We start from the raw sequence: 14,899 nt of genomic DNA, 5'->3' as shown, positions 1-14,899 counted from the left end.
ACTGATGATGCAGCTCGTCGCCATGGTGCTGTCTTGTGACACCGTGGCCTATACATCTGACCTTTAATTTGTCATCCTTGACAAATCTGCTTCCTCTATAGGAATTAAAACCAAATAAAATGAGGCTATCATTTATGTTGCGGCGTCCAGCATTCGCAAATTCATGTTAAAAATTGCTCGGTTCGTTTCATGAAACTTTCACAGAGAAAACGAATAACGAAACAATTACTTTTTGTTATTTTCACCAGCGCTTTCATTGGTTCCAATTAAAAGCGACACTTGCGGGAAAACAAAAACGATTAAAAAACAATTAAAAGAGGGACAAGGCTCAAAAAAAAAAAAAGTTTGTCACAACATCCACATATTGACATTAAAATGCCCTTAATTGCTTAAACTATCATACAGGAAGAAACTAAGTGTCGTGAAAAAAACTGAGCGAGACAGAGTCAATTTTTAAGTTAAGGTGACGTGAAAGTAATTGCAACAAACTCGAGGACTGCAGCTTAACCTGCATCATAAAATAACAATGACAGTCATTTATAGGCGGCAAGGACAGTCTGAACTGCTTCAATGGCGATACGCCACATCACCTGCACAAGTTGAAACGGGTTCTTTCTAAAAATAGCGCCGCATTTTTCACACTGACTGAGAACGACATGGGGAGGGAAAAAAAAAAAAGGCTAGACTGAAAGTCAGACTGCAAAATAATGACGAGTGACCGCATTGATCTGAGGACGCCGGCACGTGTCCGACGCAAGTGACGTGAAAGGAGGCGGAGCTAAAACCAACACGAGTGCATTTTAGAATTGTTCAAAATAATATGCCCTAATAAAGCTGGGACGTAGCGACTTACCTTTGGTGGTGACTATCTTGGAGGTGAGCTCCAAGCTGGCGATGTCCTCGGAGCCAATGTTCTCCAAGGTTATGGTCATCTGCTGGCCCTCGCCGTTGAAAAGCTGGACAGAGACCGTGCTGGACAGCTCCCCTTTGGACATAGGCTGAGATGTGTTGGCTGACCTGAGAGGAGAAAAAGAAGACTTACGTTTTGATTTCTATCCCTTTATGAAAACAAACAAGACTAACAATTTAAAAAAATATATGAATCAGTTGCTGTTTTGGTCCATAACATGAAAAATAGGCAAAAATGCTGATTATTGTTTTCCCAAAGTTTTTTTTTGATTTTTTATTCAACACATGTAATCAGTCTGCTTTTATGGAAAATAACAGCTCTTGGAGAATACTAACTGTTGATAAGCTGAACTATCAAGGCTTTGGACAATTTCAAACAATTCATTGATGAAAAATCACTATCGATAATGATTACGCCGCTAATCTAAACCTTTAAAGATAACACCAATAGCTTAGCAACAAAAGAAAAGTACTCCAAGTACTGTTGCAGGCGGAAAGAAAAAAAAAATGTGAATGCTGAGGAGCGTCTTCTGATGTTCAAGCTGAAGGTCCATCAGAGAACCCCGGAGACCGCCTATTACATTTGTATTCTCTTTGCCACGCGTCTCCGCTACAGTACTCTCGGAAGCCGAAAAAGAACAAAAAGCTATTCCACATCAAACGTGCTGTACTTGAAGGTGTGAGCGAGGCTTTTGCCGGCGTTCTGCTTTCCCCGGGATCAGACGCTTGCTTCCTTGCACTAAGTTCGATTAATTCCCTTCCTCTCCGGTGTTGCTCACAGGGGAAGCCTTGCATGTAAACAAAATGGGACGGCTTCTTATAAATAAATCCAGAGAGGCCAAATGTGCCCTTGCCGGAATCCCTGCTAATTGTGGGTTTCCATTGAACAAAGTTCACAAAAGACATCACGATAGACCTCCGGAGTAGGCGTTACCTCGGCATGCCGAGCATGGCTCAGCAAAGGTGCTTTGTTGTTTGCTAGTCATCCAGAGTTCACGCAAAATACAATTTTCAAACTTTATCGACGTGAGGCGAGAACTCGATGCATTTTGGGGAGGATTCAAATTAAAATGTGTTCATTTTGCCGAAGGCCACCCGCCTAGGGACCGAGTCAGAGCGCTGCATGGGAGATTTTTGCGTCACATACCAACTTAAAAAAATACAACACTCTCTAAATGTCATTTTATTGACCGAATTAGATTTTAGTCATAAAAAGTCAATTTAATATTATTGTAAACTACTGCAGCATTGTGCACATGTACGAGGAATATTAGATACGTTGCATTAGGAAAAATACTGCCCAAAATTGGGGGGGGGGGGGTTGAAAAAAAATCGATCTATCTATTTATTTTTTTATCTGTAACAAGCAAAAAGTACTAATTTCTATGAACTCTTGTGGACACGCTGCGCCTCAAGACTCCACCAAGGCTGAACTACACACACAAAAAAACCAAATCAATAAAAATGAGCTAGTCCCCAATCCCCAAAATGTCATCAAAAATAAAGTAGTAAACATTCTTAAAAACATGACCTCCTTGGCAAAGCAAACGATCCACTAACCGTGGTAGTGATGTACTAAGCTGAAGACGAGGCAGCGAGGGGATGACCTCAACCAGGCATCCGTCAGTCTTGACCCCGGGTAGACCCTCCAGTAGGCAATCGCTGCTAACGCCAAACACCGAGGTGTGGTACCCTTGGATCCAAGCGGGTTCACAATTAGCCTTACATTTTCTTTCCGAGTCGGGCATTCATGAACTCACCATTGACGGTGATGTTGCCAGAGGTTCGCGGGACGCCCACCAGAGTGACAGGGTAGAGGCCGGACTCTGCCGGCAGTGACAGCCCCGCGGGGAGGGACTCGAACTCCACTCCGGAGGTCAACAAACCCTAAGTCAAGAAAGGCGCACTGATTTGCTGTTTTGGTGCTCGAACTGTATTCAAGGCCTCGCATTTACATTCCCCGCACACGCCGCACGAGACACAGCGTAATGGATGACGCAATCGGTAACAGCAGACGCTACCTCACGAAGGACAAGGCCGCCAAAGACGAACAAGCTTTTGACCTACATTCACGAACAACGTCCTTGGGGTAATCCATAGGTAAATGCAAAGTAGTGGCGAGTATCACGCTTTGAAAATCCGCATTCCGGCATTAAAAAAAAAGAGAAATATCAGCGCCGGTAATTGTTTTGTTTGGGCTGGCAGCTGTTAATAGGCGTTTTTTCTTTTTTTAAATAAATCGCAGTGTTTAATGACGATTTCCGCTTGACATTATCAAACTGCTATTAGGAGGTAAAAGGAGGCAAGACTCGCTATTGCGCAATTTAAACTTTATCCTACAATAAATAAATAAAATTTGAAATTTAAAAAATAAATAAAATAGATGGATAGAGGGGTTGTGCCTCCATATTGAACTTATCTATTCAGGCAGGAGAGGTTGCGCAAAGCCATAAAAGCGGTGTGATGCTCCCCCGATGGCCTCTTACTGTCAAGCAGTGAGTAATTTGCTCTCACCTCCAGCCGATGCGGTATTACGTTGTCCGAAAAAGCTTTTAAGGGATGTTAATTGGGCTATCCGCCATAAACACGTATGACTCGACGGGGGTTCGGTGTTTGGAAATTGAATGCTTTGCGGCGGCGGTTGGATGTGGCGGCAATCGGCAAATTGAGTGCGAGTGTGTCATCAATGCCACTGACCACATTCTCCACCCGGAGCTCGTAAGGCATGGGGTTGTAGACCATCAGCTGCACCTCGCAAACATCTCCTTGGACCCACTGGAAGTCTAAAAACAAGACAGACTCAATCAATCACCTTTGTACTTATATGTCAATGACGTCACTTAATGTTGAAGAGAGAGACTGAGAGAGAAAAGCCACCATAATGACATGGAGCTTAATCTTACTTTCATTTCATTTCAAATATTGCAGATGGCTCGTGGAGTAGCCATCATTTCTGATTTGATAGCATAAAATGAAACGTGAACATTTGCAATCGCATACGGACCGACGTCTGCGTCTCAGACCCTTGGAGAGTTTTTTTTTTTTAAAGGAGGCAAGAGAAAGCAAACAGCAGCAATGTACCTTGGGAAATTAAAACCTATATCTATACTAGATAATACAGATAATATTGTACTCTGTGAAAATTAATCGACAACTAATCGAAATAAACTAATCGATTTTAAAAATCAATTGGCTTTTTTTCCCTTAATCCTGTGATTAAGAAACTAAGTATCAGCATCAGTGTGATAACACAAGACATCAACATTACACCAAAAAATAAATAACCACATCGTGTTTACACGCAGCGCGCCGGGGATGTCGTCGGGATGCGTGCGTGGCGTATGACAACGGATCAGATAAAAGGCCCTATCGCAAACATCAGAGTGAACGCAAAGAGCCTTTGTTTCACGTCGATGCGATGAGCGGCGGCGGCGTGTCTTTCGGAGATTAAGAAAACACACATCGCTCGTACGAGGCGCATCCGCCAGCCGTCGGCTGCAGCCGCCGTGTCTCCGAATGCTAATGACCATCGGGGGGACGTAAACGCTCGCTCCGAGGGCCGTGCCACTAAGGGAGCGTAATGAAGTTCTCCTCGCGCGTGTATTCCACTGATCACAAGCCACCGGGGACCCTCGTGTGTTCTTCCAAGTCTTTCAAGTCGCCGGCTTCAGAGTGGGGTTAAGACACTACAAAACTGAAAATCGAGGGAAGAGCTCAGCTTGAATTAGTCGCAGAGATGAATGCGGGCTCACGGGCGTCAAATCACATCGGGACTGCATTTGTTCTTCCAAGATGCGTTTCGCAAGTGTGAGGGCGCAATCAAAACCTCATCAGCCGGCGGGGAGCTCCCGGGAGGAAGCGCGGATTTCATCTCGGGATTGGTTTTTCCTCAAGTAGTACGTCGGTTTTCCGCTGGAAAAAAAAAAAGGAAACTTCGGGGAGCAACGTGGTGTTTAGAAAATGTCAGATTTTGTGTATTACTCAAGGCGGGCAGGGCAGTTTTAGTTGTAGTTTTAATTAAAGTCTATTTGCATTTTATATCGCTCAAAGCAAATTAAATTTTGAAAAGACTTCAACAAACTAACTTTAGCAATATTATCTATTAAATTCAGTAGCTCTTGGTGACATTAAATCCAAATTTGATAGACAACTATTTTAAAAAGTCGTCATACAATTCAGGCTTATTTAATTAAAATAGAATGGCATTCATTTTATTCTGACTTATTTCTGCGCAAATAAATCACAGCCACTCAACGCACAAATAATGCACAAGCGGCAAAGGCGGAAAGCGACTGCAGGTAGCGTCTGTTTGCAGAGGGAGATAACAGCCGTCGGCTAATATCGTCTAAGGATAATTAAGGCGGGATTATAAAAGTCGCCAAATGCTCATCTTGTTTGATAAGGCCGTGCCAGATAAGCCTCAAGTGGAGCGAGCGAGCCCAGTCGAGCGGAGTTCCGTCGCGACGCTGGCAACCGGAATATTTAATCAATTCCTTCGTGGCTCTTCCTCGCCTTTGTGCAGTCGGGCGCACCTCCTGGCCTGATCAAGCGCCTTCTCGCCATATCAAGGACATACGGACGCCGGCGCTGATTGAACGAGTATGCCGTGGAGAGCTTTTACCGATCTTCTTGCAGCGCTCCTCTCCTCTGTTGTGCATGACGATGGGCGAGTAGATAAAGGGGCTGGCCGTGGAGGCGTTGGGACCCAGAAGACCTTTCACCTTGTGAGGACGCAGACTCACCGGGAGGTTGAGTAGCTTCACCGACCTATTTGAGGGGGGGGGCGGGGGGAAATATTCTGTGTTCCACTTAATTTGCATTTTGAAATAATACTCAACAATATTTCTTGTTTACATACAAGCAGAAGTAGTGCCACCATTTTGTGTCAACTTGCTGGCCAGGAACTACTACTGTCTGTAAAAGTAACTTGGGGAGGTTCATTGAGGTAAACGTAGTGTTTTGGCGCCATGATAAGTGCAACTCAAATTGCAACTGAAAGCCTTTGTGCTGTCTGTAATATTCCTTCTTTACAAAAATAATAATGTCCAATTTGACTGCCGCCGTGAGCACGATTATTATCGTTGTTGTTGGACTGGTGCTTTGCTGAATTGTACTGAGCGATGGATGAGTCGGCACTTACTCGCGCTGAGAGTTGTTTTCAATTAAGTGTCCAATGAGTGTATTTCACTAGTGTAATTCATCCAGTGACAATGTTGACTTACCGGACAATAGGGAGCTTTGTAAAAGGCACCGGTGGGAGCTTAAGGCCATCCGGTAAGGTGATGACCTCCATTCCCCCCGGGCACTTGGAGGTGTAATTTTCCAGGCTCTGAGTTACTTCTTTTTTCTCTAAAAAAAAAAAAAAAAATGTAGAAACATCAAGTTATTTTTTTTTTTTACTGTGCAAGTTTGGTGTTGGCGCGCCATAAATAAGCCAAACATTAATGGCCTGTGAGGTGAGTCTCCCTCAGCAATACCGCGGCAGAGTCTTGAAATAAAAACGTTAAGCCTTATTGTAGCATGAATAGCTTTAAAGAAGGAACATTACTGCTCACCCAGCCGTAAAAATTGCTTTGGCTGGGAAGCGGCCGGCGTGCGTCCAAGGACACTCGCTTGCGAAGAATTTCAACGGCGCTACTATGCGCTTTTATGAAAACCTCATTGTGATGCTCGAAATGCACATCCGCTGAGCGTATCTCCAATGACATCATCGTTGACTGCTACTCGGCATCGTTTTCAAAGCTTACTCTGCCTTATCATACAATCCTTGAGGGTGTCACTCACTCCGGGATGACCCGTAATTATCCGATTGAGCCTTAGTAAGAGCTTCATTGACACCACTGGAAATGTACAGTAGCACCCCAACACACACATTTATTTCCGTGACAATTAATTGGATGCATAGCGTGCACAAATTTGGTTTGCTGAGTCGAACTCATTGTTATGTGCTAATTTTGTATTCCACGCGTGCTGCAAAAGAGATAAATTACTGCCAGTGGATACTACAGTAGGTGCAAATTCACAAAAAAAGCTTAATTTACATGCGCAAATCTTTGCTGAGCCCACCATGATTAATCTTTTTTTTTGAAAGCATTGTTGCGCAACTGGGAAAAAAAAGCACAGCACATTTGCCTGACTGGCGCTCTTGCAACCTCCATGAATATTTCATTTTTATTTATTTCACCGCATTTTTACTTTTGTGTCTAAATGCACAAACATCTTTTTGATGGAACCTTAAAGCGGCTTGCCTGTAACCCTTCATCATTTTGCCGCAATCATCCCCCATCAAAACTAAGGTCGAGGCTTTTAACAGACTTCCCCAATCCCGCTCGGGGCTGAAAGCGTTATTGCCCGTGGCGGACGTGCAAATCATTACCTGCCAATCTCCATCTGAAACTTTGCGTACACAAACACATTCCGACACATTGCGTCGATTGGATTTACTCAGCTGCACGGGCGACCTAAAATCCTCTGCCTGACATCTTCAATGAGACACAATGCGGAGAGACGTCTAAAGTTGGACCAAGTAAAGATGAAAGATAAGCTCAGCCAACAAGTCTTCATTGTAAATCGAATGAAGTGGATGCTCTGGCAACCCAAAGTGAGTCGATGCAAATCGGATCGGGTGTTTTACCTTAGGTCGGCCTCTCGAGTCAAGCGAGAGCCGCACGATTTGGATGAAATTGATCAATTGATGTAATTGACAGCCACACAAAACGGAAACAGATTCAAACACTGCAAATAAGAAAGTGAATTGATAACTCAACGGTAAATAATTGAAAGGACGCCTCGCAAATGACCAGTTTGCCGGCCAAAGCTCCTCGCGTTCAAACCAAACGTTACGTCCGCTAAGCTTGTTTCATCTTGGTCATAACTTAACTCCGCCCGCCGCGTCCTCGCGTCCATTCACGTGCTCGCCGGCCAAGCGGGGATTACGACCGGCCTCTATTGTGCGGCCAGAAGATTGCCTGGCTCACGCTGTTTTGGTAAAAGCTCAAACTGGCGGCGCAGGATTTCTGGTCACGGCACAATGTTGCACTCGCTCCAAAAAGGAGGCGGCTTTGTTGTGCGCCGCACACTAATGAGCGCGCTGCTGCTATCACAAAAGGCCAGGGTGGCTGCTTCCAAATTTTTTTTTTTTTAAGAAGCACCTCACTGGGTTTAAATAGAACATGTAATTAAGGAGCAACACTGCCTTTTTGTTTTCAGTCAAACTTTTCTCTCCTCTGTCGCCGCGTGTGATCCACCGACCTTGATCGGACAGGAAGTCCAGCATGGTCTGCAGCAGGAAGGACAGGTGGCGTACGGACAGGCCGGGGTTGCCCATGCGGCGGGAGGCGAACACCAGCTCGTGCAGGAGACGGATTTGAACGGCGGCCCAGCCTCGGTGCGTGCCTGCGGGAGACATGACCAGCGGAAAAGTCACACCTGTGCCTCATTGTTTGCCACGAGTGCACGAAAATGCAATTCTCTCGCAAAGCTACATTTGTGAATGTCTGCAAATAAACGAGCTCAACTTCCATCTGTCTGCCGCAAACGCGTGTACGTGCTGCTTTGAGACTAGATCTATTAAGTGCGCCATTAAGGGGAATACAATGAAAGAAAAAAAAAGGAAATTGTCAGATGAAACTGGGGTGGGGGGGGGTGCTGAAAAGGGTGAGCTCACTGGGGATTTTAGCACGGTCTTGAGCTACTTAAAAAGACATTAGTGCCACATCGCCGTCAAGTGCATCCTCCTCATTAGAATGCATCAGCGAGCGTGCCGCTTGACAAACTTACATCTCATCCCGCCGACCGCCTAAAGGCTGACAACAGTCTTTTCCCACAAGTCACACTTGCCCCCCCCCCCAACCCACCCTACATAAGGAACAATTCTACTTTGGAGCCGTTCCAAACCTTGCCCATTTGTCTGTATTATATTGTTAAAAAGGACTGCATTGTTGGATGAGATACTTTAAGGGCCTCCTTTCATTGCATTTTGATTTGGAGCTACACCAAAATTGGATGAGGTCTTACCTTGCCCCGCACCAACCATTCATCACTTTAATCAGCAACAGGGACACTCTTAAGTTGAAGGTTGCAAAAAAAAAAAAAAATGACGCAAAAAAAAAAAGACGACACAGCAGAACCCCGAAAGTTAAATGTTGGATTATTCAAATATTCAAAAAAAATCAGAAATGACTCAGCATTTCCTCCATTTATTCACTGACTACATACTCAAGCAATTATTTGAAGGACTACTCGAGTTATATTATTCTCAAGACTTTTACTCAAGTACTGACCACATTTCTGCTGGCAGCACAAAACCGATTGTACTCCCGACGTTCGGCCGCTACAAAGAAAAGAAAACATCGTGCAGCCTTGCTTCTTATTTGTGTTATTTTCATTGCAGTAGTAAAACCCGGGCGGTCGCATTAAGTGACTCAATCAACCTGCAGCTCGTTGCCATTCAAAGGGCACACGAGGCGAGCCATTGTGCCAGACCAATCCTCTTTCTGCATCTCTCAAACAGCGATCATGGGAGATAACACGGATGTCCTTGAAGCTCTTGTGTTCCATCTTTTATATCACGAGCGTTTCAAAAGGCTGTGGAGTGGCGGCGGCGAGCGCCGAGGGGCTCGAGAGTCTGCGCAAGCCGGAGTCGCCGAGGGCCCATGAAAGGGGCCGGGTGTTTGCGCTTGAATTCGCAAAAAGCCTGAAGAGGCACTCGGCGAAAGACGGCCCGAACCTGAATAGGTGATGCGCAACGGTCTTTGTCTGGACAAGCTGTAAACTACTGGTTTTGGAAATGATTCCCGTGTGACGCGACCTACCTTTACTGAAGTCTTTGGGGTCGAGGGAAAGGCTGTAGCCGGGCAGCGTCTCCAGCAGCAGCTTGTAGCAGGCCCTCCAGCCGGGCTCCGGGATGGTGGGGGCCACGCACTGCATGGCGGCCACGCGCTTGAAAAACGCCGACTTGCGGCGAAATCCGATCAGTTCGTACAGCTCCGACAGGATGCTGTAGCGCTGGATCTTCTCCTCCTCGGATAGCTGCCGGCGGGAGAAGAGCAGATGGCGCCATTTAACTCCACCGCTGGAATCTGTATATTTATAATTTGAATTTACAAGCGCTCCTAAAATGGCGTACCTGTCCCAGATTGATGTAAACGGCATTCTGCAGGAACTCGGACGCCTCTCTGGCCCGTTTCTGAATGGCCAGCACGCGCACGGCTTTCACGCAGGCCTCGAGCTCGATCACGCCGGCGTTCTTATACTAAAAGGGGAGATAAGGTGGAGAAGGTTGATACAAAGTTAATTGTGCGTTCGACTGCGCCGGCCAATCTTTTCACTTTCCGTGAGACTGAAAAAATTTGATTTATCGTGCCTTCCATTAATTTCCCCCGCACTTCCACACTCATTGTCTGCTTATTAAAATTCAATTAATACCTGAATAGCTGTGTGATTTCATTGTGAAAAAAACAGTTACAGGTAGGGGGAATTGGTACCCCCAAAAAAAAGTCAATTATAATAATGAAGATAAAGCTCCGGGTCCTCGACAGGTAATGAGCCTTCATTCGGTGCTCGGTAGCGCCGAGGGATGGGTTGCAATCGTGTTCTGACGTACATTGTGTTTCGACATGTCTTGCAAGTATGGCGAGCACTGACTCATAAAAGTTTGGACACAAAACCTGCTCGTGTGCGCGCGTTATTCCCCCATGTATGTCCGAGTGAGTAATGCGGTAAACAGCAGCTGTCCAAAGCAACAAGCTCCACAAACTCACTCTCATCAATCTAATACTGCCCCCTGGTGCTCAGGACGCATAGTATGATTATAATTATGATGACGTGGTGAAATATGAAAATCACAAATTCCATATTTTTGAAATACCTTTCCATAGTAGGAGATTGCCTCTTTGTACTTCTCAATAACATCCTCCGGGCTCAGGCAGTTCTTGGCCCGCCCGATCTCGGCACTGGTATCGGCGCTGATGCCGTTGGCCGTGAGGGCGCCTGCGCTCGGGAAAGTAGGAGGTGATTAGTTTGGGGCGGAAGGCGGCACGGCACGCTCTGCTGCCACACTTGATGAAATGGGGAAAGGAAGCCAGCGGAAGGGGACTTGACTCCGCTGCTCAATGCGTGAATAATCTATAAATGCAAACAAAACACTCAGGCCAGCTGTGTCAAATATGCGTGCGGCGTATCTAATTTGTGATCAAGAAGCCTGCTTGCACTTTATATGATTGAATACAAATGGAAGATTTTGCATTTTGCAGGTGGATAGATTGTGAATTGTCAATAAAGCTAGTCTGCAATTTTTTAATCTTCTAAAAGTGGATATATAGAAAAAAAACCAAAGTTTCCATTTTAGCAAAAGTGGAAATTTGGATGCACAACTCCTATGGGACTGTGTTGCGCTGCCACCTGCTGGTTTCTCCAAAACATGTGAATTAAAGTCTCAAGAGTCCCAGAAAGTCGCTGCGCTCATTTGCATGGGACAGGACCGCCCCCTCAAAACAGATAAGTCCTCTAATGTCTAATAATTCTTAAATTCAGACAATTCAAGAATAGCATGAGAAAAATAAAATGATGGAACAGCAATGATCAAACTAATTAACTAGGAGCTTAAGAGTTGGCATGAAGGCTGCAAGACATGCAGGGGCAACTAGAAGCGGCTACGTTTGGTTAGAAGCCATCATACCTGGGTCAATGAGAACCTCCTGAGCCCCTACAGAGAGAAAGAATGCAGGTTGACACAAAGAGCAATGTTAGCCGTGTTAGTCGCCCAAGTTATTCCGATGATGAACAGAAGCAATGCACCAAGTATGCTTTATTTACTCCAAAATAACGTGCACTCATATGGAATCAGCCAATTATGGGGCAGGAAGTGTCCGTACACCGTCGAAAAGCATCAGAAGAGAGGCGAGGGAGGACAAAAAAAATAAATGATTGAAGTGATTGTAATGCTGGCAGCGCTCGTCTTGGTCGTGCCAGAAAGGCCGCTTGCCAAAAAATGTGATCTGCTGTGATTGGGGTGGATAAAAGCAGATCACTCCGACTGAGCCCTAATTATTAAAAGTGAATGAGGAACACTCGGCCCTTTATGATGAGCTCAGTGAAGGCTGCAGGATGGGGAATTGACTTCACAAAGGCCCATTTTCAAAGTGAGACAGTTCATTGGAACGGAACGCCGTGTTAACTGCATGTTAATACGCGGGAAGCAACAGATGGAGCGGATTAGTAAAAAAAAAAAAAAAACATATCCAGCCCAAAAAATTTCATTCTCACCTGGTCTGTGGCGTTTGCCCGCATCAACCGGTTGCGAGATATTTGCCTTGTGCATGAGCGTCCTCCCCGCCGTGCCTCCGGGATAGTGCAAGATGACAGACGCCGAACACAGACCCTCCAACGCAGCTGGACAACAACAAAAACAATTCAAGGAACATCATATCATGGATTTTGTGTTTTGAAATTATACACGGACGCTTACCCCCCAACCAAAGGAAGTCATTCACGCCCCTGAGCAGCTCCACGGCCATGTGATAGTGGACCAGGGCATCCTGCAACATGCCCGCTTGGAGACACAAGTCGCCCACATGTTTCCTCATGCGTCCCTGGCAGCGCTTCTTATAATGCCTGAAGAGCAACGGCGAGGAACTTGGTGACACATTGGAAGAGGCGTAAGCTATACAACCCATTTTGCTAGCGGAGGAGAGTTGGTGCACTCAGGGGAGGGGGGGTGAGCATAGGCAAAGAGGAGCATTGAAACTTTGCAGCCATCTATAAAAACAGTTCAGCATGTTTTTTATTTTTTTTGCTACAATTTGCACGCCAAGTCTATGCAATCTATCTGTGTTATTTAACCCTAGGGGAGGGCACAACTTGGAATCATGAGGTTTGGGATCGACACGGGTTACACCGAGGGAGTCTCACCTTTTCGCACCCAACAATAAACTCACAGGACAGTATGTAAGAAAAAGAAAAGGCAGAACAAAATAAAGCAAGATGAACAAACAAAAATGAAGGTAGATGACAAAAAAAAAAACAACCATTCTCAACATTGCATTGTGTTGATGCTTTATGATCCTCTCAGCTTTAAGTGCTTCAGCGCCCTCTTGTGGCCCAACCACAGGAAGGACAGAAAAAGCTGTCATTCGGACACCGCTACAAAATTTGCACTCACCTGCTGTCAGTGTCCAAACCCACAAAGTCCTTCTTCTCAAAGGGCACACAGAGCAGAGGGATCTTATCACCCGACTTGTCGGTGGCACGGTCCAGCCGTTTGGACTCCAGGACAATAAATATGGACTCCACAAAGTCCTCCACCCTCTTCTCCACGTCGGAGCAGTCCTCAAAGCTGGGGTAGAAGGCCACGTCCGTCCTCTGCTGCTCGGCAATCTCCCCCTGGAGCCCGAACACAAGCAACCTGGAGTCGTAAAGCGTGGCGCCGTACACTTCCTTCTGGGCGTGGAAGCGCTCGGCTGTCAGAGGCCAGTCCTTGGAGGAGCCGCAGGTGGTGACGGCCACCAGGCCCACCACCTTGCGGTGCGTCTGGAAGTCGCCCCACTCGTTGTTTTCCGACAAGTAGTGGTGGCGATAGCGGATGTAAAGGACCCGCTGAGAGTCCCGGATGGTCACTTGGCTCACGCTGGCGATGCGCTTGTAGATTTTGAAGAACTGGTCCTCAGGCACATTGCCGACAGGTTGGACCACCACCAGAACTGACTGGTGATCTTCGGCACATTGCAAGTAGTCGGGGACGCTCATTTTCCCATGTGGTTCCTTGGGGCAGAAGTAAAAGTATGAGTGCTAGACTGCAATTATGACTTTTCTATTATTTTAAAAAGAAAAAAAAAAAAGGTATTTCTCGTAATATTACAGAAGGCAAAGGTTATCCTACCTTGGTGGTGCATACAATTATTATTTGTTTAGACAAAAAAAAAAATCTGCAGTTAGTCTCCATTTCTATTATTCTATTAATACATGCAGAAAGATAGAACCTTGGCAGAATATGGCTTTAGCCACAGGTGCTACTACCTCATTTATTTGCAACATGATTTGAATCAACTGTGGCTAATGCAGAACTGTGGAAAAAAAAATTACTTCTTCCACATTAAAAACATTATCATAAGTTTTAGATTTCTCTCGAAATTAAGATTTAAAACACCGTTTTATGCTCTGACATTTGACATACACTGTTAAATAGTAATGCACAGGAGGAGTTTGGTTTATTTAATCATGAAAATTGGATTATTTAATCATGAAATGCAAGCAAGCACAACGTTCTATATGTCCATTTGACAGTTCTCTTGTAGCTTAGCCAACTAGCCGGTGCACAATAGTCACGTTGGTAACACCTCAGGCTGCAATGTAACCAAAGGGTTAAATAGCACACATAACCGTGCATATATTTTCAAATGGCACCATAATGACTTCTATTCCATTTATTCGTGCATTGCATTACCTTTCTCAGCAAGCTGTCAAACGTTGCAGCTTCCTCCTTCGGCTCACGGGTTGGCGACGGAAGAACAACAATGCAGTTTAGTTTCAAAATAAAAGCAAACGCCAAAACATAGTGGTCTACTAGTGCAATTAAAAACTACTAGAACATAATAATTTAGCGTTCTAGTGGTTTAATTAAAAACTACGAGAACATAATAACTATACCAGCAACGAATTCTTAAATCGAGTGTGCTAAAAGCGCATCAATCGAACAAAAACAATGCTTTTATTTTGAATAAGCAAAACCTCTTTTCCTGTTGCATCCAGAACAATAATCCGTCTGCTACAAGTGTCGGAACTTTAGTTTGGTTTTAAAGGCCTTTATTGATTACTTATTCATAAAAGAAAAACATCAGACTGAGCACAAATTCAACATAAGGTGAACCGTGCACAACAAGAACATTTTATACTAAACTAATTCACAAAATAAATACAATAAAAATAATTATAAAAGAAATGTATAAGCAATAATCTGTGTGTGTATATATATATATATATATATATTTTTTTT

The 14,899-nt window shown here is 44.8% G+C and overlaps 1 protein-coding gene across 2 annotated transcripts in view; it reads right to left on the bottom strand.

Annotated features, from left to right (window-relative positions):
* The window catches only part of trappc9 (trafficking protein particle complex subunit 9), a 54,339-nt gene extending 39,850 nt beyond the window's left edge, over positions 1-14,489 (bottom strand). Inside the window, exons 1-15 of one of the 2 annotated variants that reach the window (XM_049750668.1) lie at positions 14,351-14,489; positions 13,070-13,668; positions 12,377-12,522; positions 12,175-12,300; positions 11,588-11,614; positions 10,778-10,899; positions 10,037-10,162; positions 9,723-9,939; positions 8,161-8,304; positions 6,132-6,258; positions 5,531-5,676; positions 3,607-3,692; positions 2,670-2,796; positions 2,470-2,602; positions 854-1,017 (exon numbers count right to left, since the gene is read on the bottom strand). In XM_049750668.1, coding sequence (XP_049606625.1) covers positions 854-1,017; positions 2,470-2,602; positions 2,670-2,796; positions 3,607-3,692; positions 5,531-5,676; positions 6,132-6,258; positions 8,161-8,304; positions 9,723-9,939; positions 10,037-10,162; positions 10,778-10,899; positions 11,588-11,614; positions 12,175-12,300; positions 12,377-12,522; positions 13,070-13,653 — 2,275 coding nt within the window. In that variant the 5' untranslated portion in view covers positions 13,654-13,668; positions 14,351-14,489. The remainder of the gene's footprint in view (positions 1-853; positions 1,018-2,469; positions 2,603-2,669; positions 2,797-3,606; positions 3,693-5,530; positions 5,677-6,131; positions 6,259-8,160; positions 8,305-9,722; positions 9,940-10,036; positions 10,163-10,777; positions 10,900-11,587; positions 11,615-12,174; positions 12,301-12,376; positions 12,523-13,069; positions 13,669-14,350) is intronic. The other variant, XM_049750669.1, reaches the window with a different exon arrangement.
* Positions 14,490-14,899: the final 410 nt, after the last annotated feature.

The sequence above is a fragment of the Syngnathus scovelli genome, chromosome 19 (genome assembly GCF_024217435.2).
Source record: "Syngnathus scovelli strain Florida chromosome 19, RoL_Ssco_1.2, whole genome shotgun sequence".
Lineage (NCBI taxonomy): Eukaryota > Metazoa > Chordata > Actinopteri > Syngnathiformes > Syngnathidae > Syngnathus > Syngnathus scovelli.
Note: the sequence above shows the minus strand (reverse complement) of the source record. Positions and strands in the feature narration are given on the sequence as shown.